The sequence below is a fragment of the Coregonus clupeaformis genome, chromosome 29 (genome assembly GCF_020615455.1).
Source record: "Coregonus clupeaformis isolate EN_2021a chromosome 29, ASM2061545v1, whole genome shotgun sequence".
Lineage (NCBI taxonomy): Eukaryota > Metazoa > Chordata > Actinopteri > Salmoniformes > Salmonidae > Coregonus > Coregonus clupeaformis.
The window spans coordinates 40,636,653-40,657,344 of NC_059220.1; the positions used below are offsets into that span (position 1 = coordinate 40,636,653).

Here is a 20,692-nt window from a genome sequence, read left to right on the forward strand (position 1 = left end):
GAGTCAAAGGATGCAGAAAGGGAGGAGAGGAGGGTTGAGGAGGCAGAATCAGGAGATTGGAGGGAGAAGGATTGAGCAGAGGGAAGAGATGATAGGATGGAAGAGGAGAGAGTAGTGGGAGAGAGAGAGCGAAGGTTGCGGCGGCGCATTACCATCTATGTAGGGGCAGAGTGAGTAGTGTTGGAGGAGAGCGAGAGAGAAAAGGAAACAAAGTAGTGGTCGGAGACATGGAGGGGAGTTGCAGTGAGATTAGTAGAAGAGCAGCATCTAGTAAAGATGAGGTCAAGCGTATTGCCTGCCTTGTGAGTAGGGGGGGGACGGTGAGAGGGTGAGGTCAAAAGAGGAGAGGAGTGGAAAGATGGAGGCAGAGAGAAATGAGTCAAATGTGGACGTAGGGAGGTTGAAATCCCCCAAAACTGTGAGGGGTGAGCCATCCTCAGGAAAGGAACTTATCAAGGCGTCAAGCTCATTGATGAACTCTCCAAGGGAACCTGGAGGGCGATAGATGACAAGGATATTAAGCTTAAATGGGCTAGTGACTGTGACAGCATGGAATTCAAATGAGGAGATAGACAGATGGGTTAGGGGAAAAATTGAGAATGTCCACTTGGGAGAGATGAGGATTCCTGTGCCACCACCCCTCTGACCAGATGCTCTCGGGGTATGCGAGAACACATGGTCAGACGAGGAGAGAGCAGTAGGAGTAGCAGTGTTTTCAGTGGTAATCCATGTTTCCGTCAGCGCCAGGAAGTCGAGGGACTGGAGGTTAGCATAGGCTGGGATGAAGTCAGCTTTGTTGGCAGCAGAACGGCAGTTCCAGAAGCTGCCTGAGACCTGGAACTCCAGGTGTGGGGTGCGTGCAGGGACCACCAGGTTAGAGAGGCAGCAGCCACGCGGTGTGAGGCGTTTGTGTAGCCTGTGCAGAGAGGAGAGAACAGGGATAGGCAGAGGCATAGTTGACAGGCTGTAGCAAATGGCTACAACAATGCAGAGGAGATCGGAATGAAATGAACTAAACATCTGGGAGAGGAGAGAGCAGGGCCTCCCTCACCAAAACTTCCACCTCAGAAACTATAATTGTTTCACTGAACCACCCAAACAAAAACTCTCCCAACTTCCACCTTTAGAAATCAGAATTGTTGTGAACCACAGCGGTTCAATGTTTCAAGGAATGGACTCAACCCACTTTATTCAGCTAGCTAACTATGACACCATAGCTAACTAGCATGCTAGCATCCAATAACACACAGTTTAGCACCAATACTTGGTTACAACAAACCACCAATAGTGTGTTAACACACTAAACGGATAATTCGTGTCCGTGTCTAGCACAGCACACACTCACACGCACAGCACACATTCACTAAGTTAATGATCTCTTATACATTAGTGTACAGTACACTGTCACAATTTTATGTAGTTAACATGTGGCTGACAACTATTTACACTGGCATGATGTTCAATAACTCATCCATGACCCCTGACCTATGTGAAACGTATGACTGTGTGTCTGCAATAATAATAATTGATTGCATTTATATAGCACCTTTACACCTACAGTAGGTGTTCAAAGCGTTTTACATTGTAAGGGGGGAAACTCACCTCTCCCACCACCTATGTGTAGCACCCACTTGGGTGATGCACAGCAACCATTTTCTGCCAGAACGCTCACTACACATCAGCTAGCATATCTGTTGTCTGTTACAGTGTGTATAACTGTGTGTGTGTGTTTGCAGGAACGGTCCGCAGGTTTCTGGAGAACTATGGAGAGAGCATAGAGACAGTGGTGTTCGCTGTGACAGACATGGAAGAGGTGGGTTTGTCTTTTCTCTTCTGCACGATCATGAGTTCCTATGACGTGTACACATGTTTAGGTTTACATGCACATAACTGCACTGGCTTATTCTAAGTACAACATAAATGTTTTCTGGCATGAAATTGAACCTAAGGGGAATGTTTGGAGTATGAAATAAATAATAAGCTGTGTTTCGAAGGCGAAGTTTCCATGTTTTTTTGTGATTACTCACTCATTTGTTCTTCATAGAGAATATGAAATATTTCAAATATAACATGAATGTTCCAGTTTGAGGTAATTATTAATGTCTAAGATGGCAAACACACAAACCATGTATTTCACCGATACGGGGAAAAATGCATAAAGTGATTGGAAACTGAGTATGTGTGTGAAGGTTTTTGTGTTAGAAAGCATGCGTGAGTGTGTGGCATCTTATATCTCTGTGGTTAACACAGTTTTGTGTGTGTGTCTCAGCCCACATACAGGAAGCTACTTCCTCTCTACTACCCTCGTTCTGAGGAAGAGGAGCATGCCAGCCTGCCCCTAATCCCGGCCGACATCGGGAACTCAGAAGGCGAGCCTGTAGTCCCAGAGAGACAGATCCGCATCGCTGAGAAACCAGGCTGTCTGGAAGGTAAGACTACATTTCCCACAACCTCCTAGATGTGTGGCTTCAATATGGTTACCATAGCAACAACCTCAGGGCCTGAAACTAACTTTTTGGTCTAACAGCCACTGTAGCAGGTAGATAAAAAAAAAATTCTGCCATAATTACCCCATAAACAAAAAAACGGATGAGCATGCTTTGTAATGTTTCTATAGCAATAAATGTATTACTAGTAAGAAGTGATCTGATATATAGCAACATTTTAACCAAAATATCACAGATGAGACAAATGTTCAGCTGCCCTTTTTAAGGGCAGGAGGTTACCGTGGCAATGACGGCACTGGGGCAGCTGGAGTTGTCAGTGACAGTGTGCCTATGAGATATGAGAATCTGACTAGTAGCTGATGTGTCTTCGCTGAAGCATACTCAAACATTGAAAAACAATCTAGCTTGTGAACAAAACATTGTAAATAGCCAAGAAACACAAGGAAAAAATGCTCACTTTAGTAGACTTTCAGAAAAATGAATCTTCACTTCAATCACAGTGCGCACAGCTCCCCAGCCAGGCAGTGTTGATGCGTGTTGCGCGAGGTAGGATATATATATAATAGGATTCGTAGGTCTTTGTGTGTCAAAAAGACAAACACTTAAAAAACAGGTACTGTATAATTTATTTAGCTCTAAATGTGCTCATACTTGACTTCTAACTCTATTTTTATTTGCAAACGTGAGTGAAATGCGCTTGCACTGTTGAACCCTGACCACCTGCTGGTGAAAATGACATCTTACCCGCCAATTGCAAAATCTACCCGCATTTGGCGGGTGTTAATTTTAGGCCCTGAACAACCTCCATTCCATGTAGGTGATGCATTGTATGAATACACGGTGATAATAGACCTGCCGCCACCAGCAGTCCTTCATCTCTAAGCAGCAGCAGCTGTATTTCCTGGAGTCTGAACAGCACAATTCTGGCCGGTACTGCCTGGTTTAAAACCAGGTTGTTTGTACCCATGGAGACGCACTCAGTGGACATGGGAGAAGAATGCAGGATGATCTTTCATAGTCGAGTTAGTGGATCATCTCAGTCGTACCCCCGGCCAGTGGTGGGACACTCACCCACACACACACTACACACAGACAGACATAGTGATGGATCTTACATCAGTGTGGAAGGCATTAGGAGCCGTCTAACTGTTAAATGAACCATGTCTTCCTGTTGGTTCATCTTTTCCACTGAGCACTGCGCTGCCCTGACAGGTGCACTGATGGCAGAGAGGAGGATGTACAGGTAACTGAATAAATAATGGAAACACTTGAGTAAATGAGGGATACAAAGTATATTGAAAGCAGGCGCTTCCACACAGGTGTGGTTCCAGAGCAATTAACATCCCATCATATTTACGGTCATGTATAAAAATTCTGGGCAGGCCATTATTTTGGCTACCATGGCTATGTCCCCATAGGATGAAAATGCCCCTATACACAGGGCATGAGTAGTCACTGAATGGTTTGATGAGTATGAAAATTATGGAAACCATATGCCATGGCCATCTCAGTCACCAGATCTCAAACCAATTGAACACTTATGGTGTACTTTAGTTACTATGTTGGCATACTTTAGTTACTCACATTAGGCATGTGTATGCTTTTATGCCTTAGTATCAACATTGCCTCTCTTTGGATGACTGTTGTCCATATGGGGCTCAGCCGTAGATAAAAACTCCAGACCTAGAGGTGTTGATCCAAGACAAACAGGCTGTGTGTGAGTCAGGTCCAACGACAACAAACACTGGAATAAACACACAGACACACACACTTTTCACAGCAATGGTTTAAAACATGATATTTGTTGATATAACACTGAGGGAGAGTGTATTGTCGTTTTCATAGCTTGTTGTATCTGTGTGTGTGCTGTGTAGTTGACTCTGAGGCGGAGACACTGGACTCAGACCTGGGCCAGGTGGGGACCCATGCGTTTGCCCGGATGGAGGGAGACGTGGACAAACAGCGCAAACTAATCCTGCAGGGCCAGCTGTCTGATGCAACCATGCAGAAACAGCACCAGAGAAAGTGTGTTACACAACTTGTACATTCCATCCCTACCATCCATCATATACCCTAGTTTGACCAACATTTACAGTACACCCTAAGCCAGGACAGTGTTTACATCATGTTTTATAACCTCTCCTGTCGTTGCAGTTATAACCGCTGGTTATATCGAGCCAGAGCAGAAGACTTGTCTGACATAGCAGCACTGAAAGCCTTATATCAAACTGGTGAGTTCAGTGTGTGTGTGTGTGTGTGTGTGTGTGTGTGAAATCCCTTTTCCAGCTCATTGAACACAGCATCAGGGGGTGAGATAATCAGTTTTATAATTTTTCCTTCTCAGGATAAAAAATGGCCAGTAATGAAACGGCCTCTGTCATCATGGCAGGACATCTTTCTTTCTTTCACTCATTCTCTCGCTCTCCCTCTTTTTGTTGCTTTCTCTCTTTCCTCACACTCGTTAATTTCCTTTCATTTAGTTCTTTGGCTCACTCATTTATACTTATTTTTCAGCCATATATATAATATAGTGAGGCTCGTGACAGCCTCCTATTTCACTGAGTGTAATTGTTCCATGTCTCCTCTAGGAGGCAGTGTAGTAACACTGGCAGGCCACTGGGCTGCTAGGCTTATCTCTTAGTTGTGTGTGTGTGTGTGTGTGTATGTGCACATGTGTTGATGTGTGTGTGTGTGTCCATAGGTGTTGACATGTGTGGCAGGACAGTGATGGTTCTTGTGGGCAGAAATATTCCTGTCACTCTCATCGACATGGAAAAGGTACCAGGCTTCATTTGGAGGCAACATCATGAACATCACAGTTTTAGTGGCTCAATAGAAAATAAATGAATATTGTTGCTCTGTGAACAAGCTTTGACCTCTCCACCATGTGTGTTACTCCACTACAGGCCCTGCTGTACTTCATCCATGTCATGGACCACATCACAGTGAAGCAGTATGTGATGGTTTACTTCCACACTCTGACCAGAGAACACAACCATCTGGACTCTGAATTCCTCAAGAAGCTTTATGAGATTGTAGACACCAAGTAAGACGCACACCACATATTTTACTGATTTAATGAAGCGAGAGAGAACTGAAGGCTATAGAGACAATTACAGACTGTTGGTTACCAGATACGACAGGTGAATCAAATCTGAATGTGTAAGATGAAACCTTTCTCCCTGTGAATGGGAATTTACAGTGAAATTGTTCTGGGGTCTTTAACCCCTATGAACTATCAGTTTGTTTTTTAGAGAGTACAGTTGGCTCATCCTCCAGTAATACAGTGGGGGAAAAAAGTATTTAGTCAGCCACCAATTGTGCAAGTTCTCCCACTTAAAAAGATGAGAGTGGCCTGTAATTTTCATCATAGGTACACGTCAACTATGACAGACAAAATTAGAAAAGAAAATCCAGAAAATCACATTGTAGGATTTTTAATGAATTTATTTGCAAATTATGGTGGAAAATAAGTATTTGGTCAATTACAAAAGTTTCTCAATACTTTGTTATATACCCTTTGTTGGCAATGACACAGGTCAAACGTTTTCTGTAAGTCTTCACAAGGTTTTCACACACTGTTGCTGGTATTTTGGCCCATTCCTCCATGCAGATCTCCTCTAGAGCAGTGATGTTTTGGGGCTGTCGCTGGGCAACACGGACTTTCAACTCCCTCCAAAGATTTTCTATGGGGTTGAGATCTGGAGACTGGCTAGGCCACTCCAGGACCTTGAAATGCTTCTTACGAAGCCACTCCTTCGTTGCCCGGGTGGTGTGTTTGGGATCATTGTCATGCTGAAAGACCCAGCCACGTTTCATCTTCAATGCCCTTGCTGATGGAAGGAGGTTTTCACTCAAAATCTCACGATACATGGCCCCATTCATTCTTTCCTTTACATGGATCAGTCGTCCTGGTCCCTTTGCAGAAAAACAGCCCCAAAGCATGATGTTTCCACCCCCATGCTTCACAGTAGGTATGGTGTTCTTTGGATGCAACTCAGCATTCTTTATCCTCCAAACACGACGAGTTGAGTTTTTACCAAAAAGTTCTATTTTGGTTTCATCTGACCATATGACATTCTCCCAATCCTCTTCTGGATCATCCAAATGCACTCCAGCACACTTCAGGCGGGCCTGGACATGTACTGGCTTAAGCAGGGGGACACGTCTCGCACTGCAGGATTTGAGTCCCTGGCGGCATAGTGTGTTACTGATGGTAGGCTTTGTTACTTTGGTCCCAGCTCTCTGCAGGTCATTCACTAGGTCCCCCCGTGTGGTTCTGGGATTTTTGCTCACCGTTCTTGTGATCATTTTGACCCCACGGGGTGAGATCTTGCGTGGAGCCCCAGATCGAGGGAGATTACCAGTGGTCTTGTATGTCTTCCATTTCCTAATAATTGCTCCCACAGTTGATTTCTTCAAACCAAGCTGCTTACCTATTGCAGATTCAGTCTTCCCAGCCTGGTGCCAATCTACAATTTTGTTTCTGGTGTCCTTTGACAGCTCTTTGGTCTTGGCCATAGTGGAGTGTGGAGTGTGACTGTTTGAGGTTGTGGACAGGTGTCTTTTATACTGATAACAAGTTCAAACAGGTGCCATTAATACAGGCAACGAGTGGAGGACAGAGGAGCCTCTTAAAGAAGAAGTTACAGGTCTGTGAGAGCCAGAAATCTTGCTTGTTTGTAGGTGACCAAATACTTATTTTCCACCATAATTTGCAAATAAATTCATTAAAAATCCTACAATGTGATTTTCTCAATTTTTTTTCCTCAATTTGTCTGTCATAGTTGACGTGTACCTATGATGAAAATTACAGGCCTCTCTCATCTTTTTAAGTGGGAGAACTTGCACAATTGGTGGCTGACTAAATACTTTTTTTCCCCACTGTAGTTGATTTTCACTGACCAGTTCTGGTTTATCATCTTTTTGTATAGCATCTATTTGCATTGACACCCCCACCCCCTTTGTTTTTACACTGCTGCTACTCGCTGTTTATTATCTATGCATACTTACTGTACAAATTACCTCGACTAACCTGTACCCCCGCACATTGACTCGGTACTGGTACCCCCTGTATACAGTGGGGCAAAAAAGTATTTAGTCAGCCACCAATTGTGCAAGTTCTCCCACTTAAAAAGATGAGAGAGGCCTGTAATTTTCATCATAGGTACACGTCAACTATGACAGACAAATTGAGAAAAAAAAATCCAGAAAATCCCATTGTAGGATTTTTAATGAATTTATTTGCAAATTATGGTGGAAAATAAGTATTTGGTCACCTACAAACAAGCAAGATTTCTGGCTCTCACAGACCTGTAACTTCTTCTTTAAGAGGCTCCTCTGTCCTCCACTCGTTACCTGTATTAATGGCACCTGTTTGAACTTGTTATCAGTATAAAAGACACCTGTCCACAACCTCAAACAGTCACACTCCAAACTTCACAATGGCCAAGACCAAAGAGCTTTCAAAGGACACCAAAAACAAAATTGTAGACCTGCACCAGGCTGGGAAGACTGAATCTGCAACAGGTAAGCAGCTTGGTTTGAAGAAATCAACTGTGGGAGCAATTATTAGGAAATGGAAGACATACAAGACCACTGATAATCTCCCTCGATCTGGGGCTCCATGCAAGATCTCACCCCGTGGGGTCAAAATGATCACAAGAACGGTGAGCAAAAATCCCAGAACCACACGGGGGACCTAGTGAATGACCTGCTGAGAGCTGGGACCAAAGTAACAAAGCCAACCATCAGTAACACACTACGCCGCCAGGGACTCAAATCCTGTAGTGCGAGACGTGTCCCCTGCTTAAGCCAGTACATGTCCAGGCCCGTCTGAAGTGCATTTGGATGATCCAGAAGAGGATTGGGAGAATGTCATATGGTCAGATGAAACCAAAATATAACTTTTTGGTAAAAACTCAACTCGTCATGTTTGGAGGACAAAGAATGCTGAGTTGCATCCAAAGAACACCATACCTACTGTGAAGCATGGGGTTGGAAACATCATGCTTTGGGTCTGTTTTTTCTGCAAAGGGACCAGGACGACTGATCCGTGTAAAGGAAAGAATGAATGGGGCCATGTATCGTGAGATTTTGAGTGAAACCCTCCTTCCATCAGCAAGGGCATTGAAGATGAAACGTGGCTGGGTCTTTCAGCATGACAATGATCCCAAACACACCGCCCCGGGCAACGAAGGAGTGGCTTCGTAAGAAGCATTTCAAGGTCCTGGAGTGGCCTAGCCAGTCTCCAGATCTCAACCCCATAGAAAATCTTTGGAGGGAGTTGAAAGTCTGTGTTGCTAGCGACAGCCCCAAAACATCACTGCTCTAGAGGAGATCTGCATGGAGGAATGGGCCAAAATACCAGCAACAGTGTGTGAAAACCTTGTGAAGACTTACAGAAAACGTTTGACCTGTGTCATTGCCAACAAAGGGTATATAACAAAGTATTGAGAAACTTTTGTTATTGACCAAATACTTATTTTCCACCATCATATGCCAATAAATTCATAAAAAATCCTACAATGTGATTTTCTGGAATTTTTTTTCTAATTTTGTCTGTCATAGTTGACGTGTACCTATGATGAAAATGACAGGCCTCTCTCATCTTTTTAAGTGGGAGAACTTGCACAATTGGTGGCTGACTAAATACTTTTTTTCCCCACTGTATAGCCTCATTATTGTTCTTTTATTGTGTTACTTTTTTAAATTTTTCCTCTAGTTTATTTAGTAAATAAACTCTATTTTCTTAAAACTGCATTGTTGGTTAAGGGCTTGTAAGTAAGCATTTCACGGTAAGGTCTACACCTGTTGTATTCGGCGCATGTGACAAATAAGATTTGATTTGATCCAAACATATTGTTCAAGCTACCATGGGACCAAGGAAACATTGCTCACTTTCCGATAACTGAAACGGGATAGCTTTTGTGAACACATACGTTTGGAAACCTGGAGTCTGTTTTGGAACGGCTTCCCAAAGCTCTGAGAAAGTTCCCAGAAAATGACATATTGGCGGTGACGCGGCCCAAATCAAAGACGCTAACATTACGAAAACATTTGCATTTCTGGCCAGCTCTACAACCTTCACTGAACAAACAGCTTGTTGCTGACAACAATTGTGCAATTGAAGAAAACGGCATCAGGTTCTATGTGTCTTCTAATCTCCCCTCTTCTATTTCAAGACTTTGCAAAGCACCATACACTTTAACTTAGCAGTGCCAATGTCAACACTATACACCATAACCATGCGTGCCTCTGCTTTAGTACGTCTATTATGTCTAAGTCTAAGATGAGGTCAACTACTAAATACGTTTTTTCCTGTTTACTGACACATTCACACTGGACTGGAGCTGAAAACCACATCCTGCAAATGAAAACCAGAAGCCTTCTCACCTCAACCCCACAGCCATAGATAAGGCAGCACCACCCACAGTACTCCATCTCCTCAGCAGTTGTCATAACACACAACTTCCTCTTTCATGAACAATGTGAGATTATACAGTCGTGGTCAAACGTTTTGAGAATGACACAAGTATTGGTCTTCACAAAGTTTGCTGCTTCAGTGTTTTTAGATATTTTTGTCAGATGTTACTATGGTATACTGAAGTATAATTACAAGCATTCCATAAGCGTCAAAGGCTTTTATTGAGAATTACATTAAGTTTATGCAAAGAGTCAATATTTGCAGTGTTGACCGTTCTTTTTCAAGACCTCTGCAATCCGCCCTGGCATGCTGTCAATTAACTTCTGGGCCACATCCTGACTGATGGCAGCCCATTCTTGCATAATCAATGCTTGGAGTTTGTCAGAATTTGTGGGTTTTTGTTTGTCCACATGCCTCTTGAGGATTGACCACAAGTTCTCAATGGGATTAAGGTCTGGGGAGTTTCCTGGCCATGGACCCAAAATGTTGATGTTTTGTTCCCCGAGCCACTTAGTGTTCTTAGGCAAAATTGTGAGTGAGCCCACTCCCTTGGCTGAGAAGCAACCCAACACATGAATGGTCTCAGGATGCTTTACTGTTGGCATGACACAGGACTGATGGTAGCGCTCACCTCGTCTTCTCCGGACAAGCTTTTTTCCAGATGCCCCAAACAATCGGAAAGGGGATTCATCAGAGAAAATGACTTTACCGCAGTCCTCAGCAGTCCAATTCCTGTACGTTTTCCAGAATATCAGTCTGTCCCTGATGTTTTTCCTGGAGAGAAGTGGCTTCATCGCTGCCCTTCTTGACACCAGGCCATCTTCCAAAAGTCTTCGCCTCACTGTGCGTGCAGATGCACTCACACCTGCCTGCTGCCATTCCTGAGCAAGCTCTGCACTGGTGGTGCCCCGATCCTGCAGCTGAATCAACTTTAGGAGACAGTCCTGGCGCTTGCTGGACTTTCTTGGGCGCCCTGAAGCCTTCTTCACAACAATTGAACCTCTCTCCTTGAAGTTCTTGATGATCCGATAAATGGTTGATTTAGGTGCAATCTTACTAGCAGCAATATCCTTGCCTGTGAAGCCCTTTTTGTGCAAAGCAATGATGACGGCACGTGTTTCCTTGCAGGTAACCATGGTTAACAGAGGAAGAACAATGATTTCAAGCACCACCCTCCTTTTAAAAGCTTCCAGTCTGTTTTTCTAACTCAATCAGCATGACAGAGTGATCTCCAGCCTTGTCCTCGTCAACACTCTCACCTGTGTTAACGAGAGAATCACTGACATGATGTCAGCTGGTCCTTTTGTGGCAGGACTGAAATGCAGTGGAAATGTTTTTTTGTAATTAAGTTCATTTTCATGGCAAAGAGGGACTTTGCAAATAATTGCAATTCATCTGATCACTCTTCATAACATTCTGGAGTATATGCAAATTGCCATCATAAAAACTGAGGCAGCAGACTTTGTGAAAATTAATATTTGTGTCATTCTCAAAACTTTTGACCACGACTGTAGTCTTTGAAGCTAGTTATTGTAGTCATTGAGATATTCTACATCCGACCGTATCTGTTGGGATTTGTATCTAGTGTTCCTTTGATATAACAGTAGGTCATATCACTTATTATACTGAACAAAAATATAAACGCAACAATTAAAGATTTTACTGAGTTACAGTTCATATAAGAAAATCAGTTAATTGAAATAAATTAATTAGATCCTAATCTATGGATTTCACATGACTGGGAATACAGGTATGCATCTGTTGGTCAGAAAACCAGTCAGTATCTGGTGTGACCACCATTTGCCTCATGCAGTGCGACGCATCTCCTTCGCATAGAGTTGATCAGGCTGTTGATTGTGGCCTGTGGAACATTGTGACCTGTGGAATGTTGTCCCACTCCTCTTCAATGGCTGTCCGAAGTTGCTGGATATTATAATATAATATAATATGCCATTTAGCAGACGCTTTTATCCAAAGCGACTTACAGTCATGCGTGCATACATTTTTGTGTATGGGTGGTCCCGGGGATCGAAACCCACTATCTTGGCGTTACAAGCGCCGTTTGGCAGGAACTGGAACATGCTGTTGTACTCGTAGATCCAGAGCATCCCAAACATGCTCAATGGGTGACATGTCTGGTGAGTATGCAGGCCATGGAAGAACTGGGATATTTTCAGCTTCCAGGAATTGTGTACAGATCCTTGCGACATGGGGCTGTGCATTATCATGCTGAAACATGAGGTGATGGCGGCGGATGAATGGCATGACAATGGGCCTCAGGATATTGTCATGGTATCTCTGTGCATTTAAATTGCCATCGATAAAATGCAATCGGGTTCGTTGTCCGGAGCTTATGCCCCACCACCACCATGGGGCACTCTGTTCACAACGTTGACATCATCAAACTGCTCGCCCACACGACGCCATACACGTTGTGAGGCCGGTTGGATGTACTGCCAAATTCTCTAAAACGACGTTGGAGGTGGCTTATGGTAGATAAATGAACATTCAATTTTTCTGGCAACAGTTCTGGTGGACATTCCTGCAGTCAGCAGGCCAATTGAACGCTCCCTCAAAACTTGAGACATCTGTGGCATTGTGTTGTGCGACAAAACTGCACATTTTTGTGCCCTGTTATTGGCCCCAGCACAAGGTGCACCTGTGTAATGATCATGCTGTTTAATCAGCTTCTTGATATGCCACACCTGTCAGGTGGATGGATTATCTTGGCAAAGGAGAAATGCTCACTAACAGAGATGTAAACAAATTTGTGCACAATATTTGACAGAAATATGCTTTTTGGGCGTATGAAACATTTCTGGGATCTTTCAGCTCATGAAACATGGGACCAACACTTTATATGTTGCGTTGATCTTTCTGTTCAGTGTAGTAGATCAACTGAGTTTCCACCAGTAAACAGTATGCTGATGGGGTAGTAGGACCATCATCCAAATCAACCGGCTTACACCCAGAAGAACATGTTTGATAACTCTTGGCACTGCTAACTTATTTTCCCAAGAGTTGTGATGAGCAAGTTGTGTCCCCCATAAGAGAAACCGTGTGGCCCTCCATGTATGGACTGTACACCTGCACTCCCGAGTCACCACCACCGCTGCTCTAGACCAGGGATGGGCAACTGATGGGGGTGGAGGGCTGCGTACCCACATCCATACCCACACATTCAGTCAGAGCTGGCCCTAGCCTTTTGGGGGGCCCTAAGTGAAATTAGTTAGTGAGTGTATACATTTTCATACTAGCCCCCCGTGGGAATCGAACCCACAACCCTGGCGTTGCAAGCGCCATGCTCTACCAACTGAGCTACACGGGGTTCTGTCCTCATTTGTTCGTTTTGTAAAAATGCACTCTTCTTTGGTTTGTTCAAAGGACCCAATTGTCTGCTAAAAGAAAAATAACCAGCAAACTGTTCTGTAAATACTTTTGAGTAAACCCAATACATTTGAAGAACTTGATGGCAGTTAAAATGGGTGATCCATCACTGGAAATGAAACCGGAATTGTTATGTAGTTGAATGTTTAAAGCTGCAATATGTAACTTTTTGGGGGACCCAACCAAATTCACATAGAAATGTGAGTTATAGATCTGTCATTCTTATTGAAAGCAAGTCTAAGAAGCAGTAGATATGTTCTACAGTGAGGGGGAAAAAGTATTTGATCCCCTGCTGATTTTGTACGTTTGCCCACTGACAAAGAAATGATCAGTCTATAATTTTAATGGTAGGTTTATTTGAACAGTGAGAGACAGAATAACAACAAAAAAATCCAGAAAAACGCATGTCAAAAATGTTATAAATTGATTTGCATTTTAATGAGGGAAATAAGTATTTGACCCCCTCTCAATCAGAAAGAGATCTGGCTCCCAGGTGTCTTTTTATACAGGTAACGAGTTGAGATTAGGAGCACACTATTAAAGGGAGTGCTCCTAATCTCAGTTTGTTACCTGTATAAAAGACACCTGTCCACAGAAGCAATCAATCAATCAGATTCCAAACTCTCCACCATGGCCAAGACCAAAGAGCTCTCCAAGGATGTCAGGGACAAGATTGTAGACCTACACAAGGCTGGAATGGGCTACAAGACCATCGCCAAGCAGCTTGGTGAGAAGGTGACAACAGTTTGTGCGATTATTCGCAAATGGAAGAAACACAAAAGAACTGTCAATCTCCCTCGGCCTGGGGCTCCATGCAAGATCTCACCTCGTGGAGTTGCAATGATCATGAGAATGGTGAGGAATCAGCCCAGAACTACACGGGAGGATCTTGTCAATGATCTCAAGGCAGCTGGGACCATAGTCACCAAGAAAACAATTGGTAACACACTACGCCGTGAAGGACTGAAATCCTGCAGCACCCGCAAGGTCCCTCTGCTCAAGAAAGCACATATACATGACCGTCTGAAGTTTTCCAATGAACATCTGAATGATTCAGAGGAGAACTGGGTGAAAGTGTTGTGGTCAGATGAGACCAAAATGGAGCTCTTTGGCATCAACTCAACTCGCCGTGTTTGGAGGAGGAGGAATGCTGCCTATGACCCCAAGAACACCATCTCCACCGTCAAACATGGAGGTGGAAACATTATGCTTTTCTGCTAAGGGGACAGGACAACTTCACCGCATCAAAGGGACGATGGACGGGGCCATGTACCGTCAAATCTTTGGTGAGAACCTCCTTCCCTCAGCCAGGGCATTGAAAATGGGTCGTGGATTGGTATTCCAGCATGACAATGACCCAAAACACACGGCCAAGGCAACAAAGGAGTGGCTCAAGAAGAAGCACATTAAGGTCCTGGAGTGGCCTAGCCAGTCTCCAGACCTTAATCCCATAGCAAATCTATGGAGGGAGCTGAAGGTTCGAGTTGCCAAACGTCAGCCTCAACCTTAATGACTTGGAGAATATCTGCAAAGAGGAGTGGGACAAAATTCCTCCTGAGATGTGTGTAAAACTGGTGGCCAACTACAAGAAACGTCTGACCTCTGTGATTGCCAACAAGGGTTTTGCCACCAAGTACTAAGTCATGTTTTGCAGAGGGGTCAAATACTTATTAAAATGCAAATCAATTTATAACATTTTTGACATGTGTTTTTCTGGATTTTGTTGTTGTTATTCTGTCTCTCACTGTTCAAATAAACATACCATTAAAATTATAGACTGATCATTTCTTTGTCAGTGGGCAAACGTACAAAATCAGCAGGGGATCAAATACTTTTTTCCCTCACTGTATGTGTGCTATTTCTATGCTTCCCGTGCTTAAGTCTTTTCTTTCAAGACATATTTTCTTTTTGATATATTGCTGTTTTTTTCTCTCAATAAGGGCAATAATAAATAAGTCATTATAATAATAATAATAATAATAATAATAATAATAATAATCACTATTTAAAATGCTAGCCAATAGTGATATGTCAGTGAATGAATTCTGTATTTGATGGTTTTTGCTTATTTTTTTGTATTCCAGGTTTAAGAATAACTTGAGGGCTTTCTACTTTGTACACCCCTCATTTCGCTCCAAGGTAAAGTCTACAGTACTCCGTTTTACTGCTTCCCAAACACTGTTGTTATATGTATTTCTACTACTAGGCATTGTTAGGATATGTACAGTGCCTTCTGAAAGTATTCAGACCCTTGACTTTTTCCACATTTTGTTACGTTACAGCCTTATTCTAAAATGGATTAAATGAAAAACAATCCTCAGCAATCTACACACAATACTCCATAATGACAAAGCGAAAACAGGTTTTTAGAAAATGTTGCACATTTATTAGAAATAAAAAACAGAAATACCTTATTTACATAAGTATTCAGACCCATAGCTATGATACTCGAAATTGAGCTCAGGTGCATCCTGTTTCCAATGATGTTTCTACAACTTGATTGGAGTCCACCTGGGGTAAATTCAATTGATTGGACATGATTTGGAAAGGCACATACCAGTCTATATAAGGTCCCACAGTTGACAGTGCATGTCAGAGCAAAAACCAAGCCATGAGGTCGAAGGAATTGTCCGTAGAGCTCCGAGACAGGATTGTGTCGAGGCACAGTTCTGGAGTAGGGTACCAAAACATTTCTGCAGCATTGAAGGTCGCAAAGAACACAGTGGCTTCCATCATTCTTAAATGGAAGAAGTTTGGAACCACCAAGACTCTTCCTAGAGCTGGCCGCCCGGCCAAAACTGAGCTTTCGGGGGAGAGGGGCCTTGGTCAGGGAGGTGACTAAGAACTCGATGGTCACTCTGACAGAACTCTAGAGTTCCTCTGTGAAGATGGGAGAACCTTCCAGAAGGACAACCATCTCTGCAGCACTCCACCAATCAGGCCTTTATGGTAGAGTGGCCAGACGGAAGCCACTCCTTAGTAAAAGGCACATGACAGCCCGCTTGGAGTTTGCCAAAAGACAACTAAAGACTCTCAGACCATGAGAAACAAGATTCTCTGGTCTGATGAAACCAAGATTGAACTCTTTTGGCCTGAATGCCAAGCGTCACGTCTGGAGGAAACCTGGCACCATCCCTACGGTGAAGCATGGTGGTGGCAGAATCATGATGTGGGGATGTTTTTCAGCGGCAGGGACTGGGAGACTAGTCAGGATCGAGGCAAAGATGAACGGAGCAAAGTACAGAGAGATCCTTGATGAAAACCTGCTCCAGAGCTCTCAGGACCTCAGACTCGGCCGACGGTTCACCTTCCAACAGGACAACGACCCTAAGCACACAGCCAAGACAACGCAGGAGTGGCTTCGGGACAAGTCTCTGAATGTTCTTGAGTGGCCCAGCCAGAGCCCGGACTTAAACCTGATCAAACATCACTGGAGAGACCTGAAAATAGCTGTGCAGCAACGCTCCCCATCCAACCTGACAGAGCTTGAGAGGATCTGCAGAGAAGAATGGGAGAAACTCCACAAATACAGGGGAGCCAAGCTTGTAGCGTCATACCCAAGAAGACTCGAGGCTGTAATCACTGCCAAAGGTGCTTCAACAAAGTACTGAGTAAAGGGTCTGAATACTTATGTAAATGTGATTCTGTTTTTTATTTTAAAGAAATTAGCAAACATTTTAAAACTTTTTTTTTTGCTTTGTCATTATGGGGTATTGTATGTAGATTGATGAGGGAGAAAAACAATTTCATCCATTTTAGAATAAGGCTGTAACCTAACAAAGTGGAAAAAGTCAAGGGGTCTGAAAACTTTCCCGAATGCACTGCATATACCAGGGTTGGGGTCAATTCCAGTGAATTCAGGTACAATGAAATTAAAATGATCTTCAATGCTTTTCAATTAGGAAAATGTGGACTTGGAATTTGGTTTACTTTCTGAATTGACTGTTTTATGACCTCAGTCAAGTTTACAACCTTTTCTGACCAAGATCTGCAGGACTCTTCACACACAAACACACACGCATGCACTCCACCCCATTACTGTTCTGGAGTTGTTGTTTTTCGACTGTGAGCCTCCCTGACACATAACCCTGTTCTAACTTCAACCTCTGGTCTCATCTGCATAGTTACTGAGTTGAATCAGCCCTTTAGATGGGAGAAGGCTCACAGTTTAGCAATATACTAATTGGTCAATTACGGTAAAATGATCCATGAACTCTGAGGTAACTTGACTCTGAGGTGTAACTTGAGGTGTGTATGAGAGACGGGCCAGGCATTGTGCTGGGGTCATTAGAATTAATGCTTTAAATGGGTTTAAATGGTTTGGAATGGGAAGCAGAGCACACACTTGCGTACTAAAGAGGAGAGTGGAAGTCTATTGGCCTTATTCAATCAAACCTAATAAATGGATTTTAGGGAGAAGTAAATTTGTTTCAATAGATTACCACTTAAACACAGTGGAAGGCTTCAGCCAAAACGCATCCGTGCCATTAACAAGTATTACAATTGAACCTTTAGGGCAGATTTTCCAACCCGGACACAGGACTAACAAAGTGGTTAATCTGTGTCTGGGAAACCCCCCCCCCCCCACACACACACACACACACACACTTTTACCCTTTTTACACCCTATTTACACTTTTTTAGTTTTTCTCCATGTATCTAATCTTATCATGTTAATTTCTCTGTCTGTCAGGTGTCCACCTGGTTCTTCACTACGTTCAGTGTGTCAGGGATGAAGCAGAAGGTCCATCATGTAGAGACCCTCCAGCAGCTCTTCACCTGTATCCTGCCTGAACAGATAGACATCCCCCCCTTTGTCCTAGAGTACAACGCACGGGTGAGGCCCTACACATACCACTCCGTCTCTGTCTAGTTTACGAACCTTGCTGACCTACATCTGCAGGGCTCCACAGACACACACACACATTCACTCATGTATTGAGTTGTGGGTATGTTCCCACATTGTATCATATTCTAAGTGTTGCCCTTTATGTGTGTGTTTCGATTTAAAATGTAACATGTACCTTATCTTCTTCTGACTATTTTTGTTGGTTTGTTCAAAGGACCCAATTGTCTGCAAAAATACAAATAACCAGCAAACTGTTCAGAAAAAACTTTTGAGTAAACCCAAGACATTTGAAGAACTTGATGGCAGTTAAAATGGGTGATCCATCACTGGAAATGAAACTGGAATTGTTATGTAGTTGAATGTAAAGCTGCAATATGTAACTTTTTGGGCGACCCGACCAAATTCACATAGAAATGTGAGTTATAGATCTGTCATTCTTATTGAAAGCAAGTCTAAAAAGCGGTAGATCTGTTCTATGTGTGCTATTTCTATGCTTCCTGTGCTTAAGTTTCGTTTTTGCGTCTTTTAATTTTGGTTTTGTACACCAGCTTCAAACAGCTGAAAATACAATATTTTGGGTACTGGAAAATATATTTCACAGCGGTTTAGATGGTACAATGATTCTCTACACTGTACTTGCTTGTTTTGTCACATAAACTGAAATTAGGTGAACTATTAGAATTTTAGCAACCAGGAAATGGTGGAGCGATTTTTGCATAGTGCATCTTTAATTTAGTTATTTATTCTGGGTTACTGGTCACGGTCGCTAAAATACCTCCACAGATGTAAACACTTGATATGACTGTTAGTATATTTACACAGGTCTGTATGTTCTACTTAAAACTCAATTTGTCAACTGGAGTTATCAACCTAAGTCAGATGGAAAGGAAAAGCAGGACTGAAAAGGAGTGAGCGTTACACAATAGCTCTTTAATATTGTTTATTTGATCTTGTATTGAGATGAAACGAAGAGAGGGGAAACAATGCAATCACTCCTTGCTGGCTCTGGGTGACTCATTTGTTAGTTTGTGGAGTTGGTTCATTTGTAAGCTTATATGCGCTGATACAGTGGTGTAGTGGTGCCTGGAGAAGTGGATATACTCCAGTGGTGGTCAGTGCTGTTTATGATGAGGGAGGACGATTTATTTTTCATGAGCATGGCGTTATTTCTATTACAGCATGTTGGATGACTGTAATTCATATTCCATTCACCCAGCTCAATGTAACATCGATAGGTTTAGGCTACTACATGATACTAGAATTTCCCCTATACCCATCATGAGGTTGCTACAACCTAGCCTATGAATTAAAGTTTACAATGTAGGTGCACACAGGTTGAGAGAAATTTGAGATGACAGACAGTGACACATGGACAGACAGTGACACATTCAATACCGCCTTGCACACTCTTGCCTGCATCTAGCTTATCTAGGGTGTAATCATTAGTTCAACAGTTGCAAATGAGAGTTTCTATTGGACAAATTCAGGTGTTTTTATCCCCATTCGGTAAACTCAGTTCACTTTCATAGCAGCCACGTTGTATTCCCTCTCACCTTTTCCCTTCCTTTGTGGACTTCAATGAACAACACATCAGCTGTATGTGACCAGGCTGAAAAAACGTTCCAAGCCAAAACATGTCATAACCGCTACACACAGCCTACATCATTGTCCCCATATTAGCTAAAGTAACGTCCTAGTCAACATAGCTAATAGAACTAATGTGTTAGTAAACCCGCTACAATCATGCAGAAATGTTAGTGTATAGTCAGTAAGCAGTTACACCGGCGGTCCCCGGTGGCAATTAATTAATAAACCCAAAAGCTTACCTTGACTTGGAAGAGTTCCAGTGTTGTGTTGGATAGTCATAGCCAGATAGCTAACATAGCATCCCTCTGTTTGAGCCGGGTGTTTGAGTAACTAAACTAGACCGCTGCATTTGCTAGCTAAGTGAAACTGAAAGTGAAAAAAAATGATGAACTCTCTCTCTCTTGCTTCTCCTTCATTTTTGAAGAAATTAATTTGTTGAAAACTGTTCAACTATTTTTCTTTCTCTCTCTTTGAGTCAACTACTCACCACATTTTATGCACTGCAGTGCTAGCTAGCTGTAGCTTTCAGTACTAGATTAATTATCTGATCCTTTGATTGGGTGGACAACATGTCCGTTCATGCTGCAAGAGCTCTGATAGGTTGGAGGACGTCCTCCGGAAGTTGTCATAATTACTGTGTATGTCTATGGAAGGGGGTGAGAACCAAGAGCCTCCTAGGATTTTGTATTGAAGTCGATGTACCAAGAGGAGGATGGAAGCTAGCTGTCCTCCGGCTACACCATGGTGCTACCTTACAGAGTGCTGTTGAGGCTACTGTAGACCTTCATTGCAAAACAGTGTGTTTTAATCAATTATTTGGTGACGTGATGTAAAAGTTGCCCTATGTGAAAAATTCAATGAGAAACTGTGACATACACTCTGAATGACCTAAAATAAAAAAATCCCATATTGGTCTTTCACAGTCAGGCAAACCCAAGCTGTACTGTGCAAGTAGGCTAATATTAGGCCTACTATTGAAATCGATAAATGAGACTG

The 20,692-nt window shown here is 42.9% G+C and overlaps 1 protein-coding gene across 3 annotated transcripts in view; it reads left to right on the forward strand.

The window, feature by feature from the left end:
- The window catches only part of LOC121571680 (ganglioside-induced differentiation-associated protein 2-like), a 42,202-nt gene that overhangs the window by 12,038 nt on the left and 9,472 nt on the right, over positions 1-20,692 (forward strand). For all 3 annotated transcript variants that reach the window (XM_041883286.2, XM_041883284.2, XM_041883285.2), the window contains exons 6-13: positions 1,737-1,813; positions 2,270-2,429; positions 4,322-4,472; positions 4,602-4,678; positions 5,149-5,225; positions 5,354-5,493; positions 15,345-15,399; positions 17,954-18,097. In XM_041883286.2, the coding sequence (XP_041739220.1) occupies positions 1,737-1,813; positions 2,270-2,429; positions 4,322-4,472; positions 4,602-4,678; positions 5,149-5,225; positions 5,354-5,493; positions 15,345-15,399; positions 17,954-18,097 (881 nt within the window). The remainder of the gene's footprint in view (positions 1-1,736; positions 1,814-2,269; positions 2,430-4,321; positions 4,473-4,601; positions 4,679-5,148; positions 5,226-5,353; positions 5,494-15,344; positions 15,400-17,953; positions 18,098-20,692) is intronic.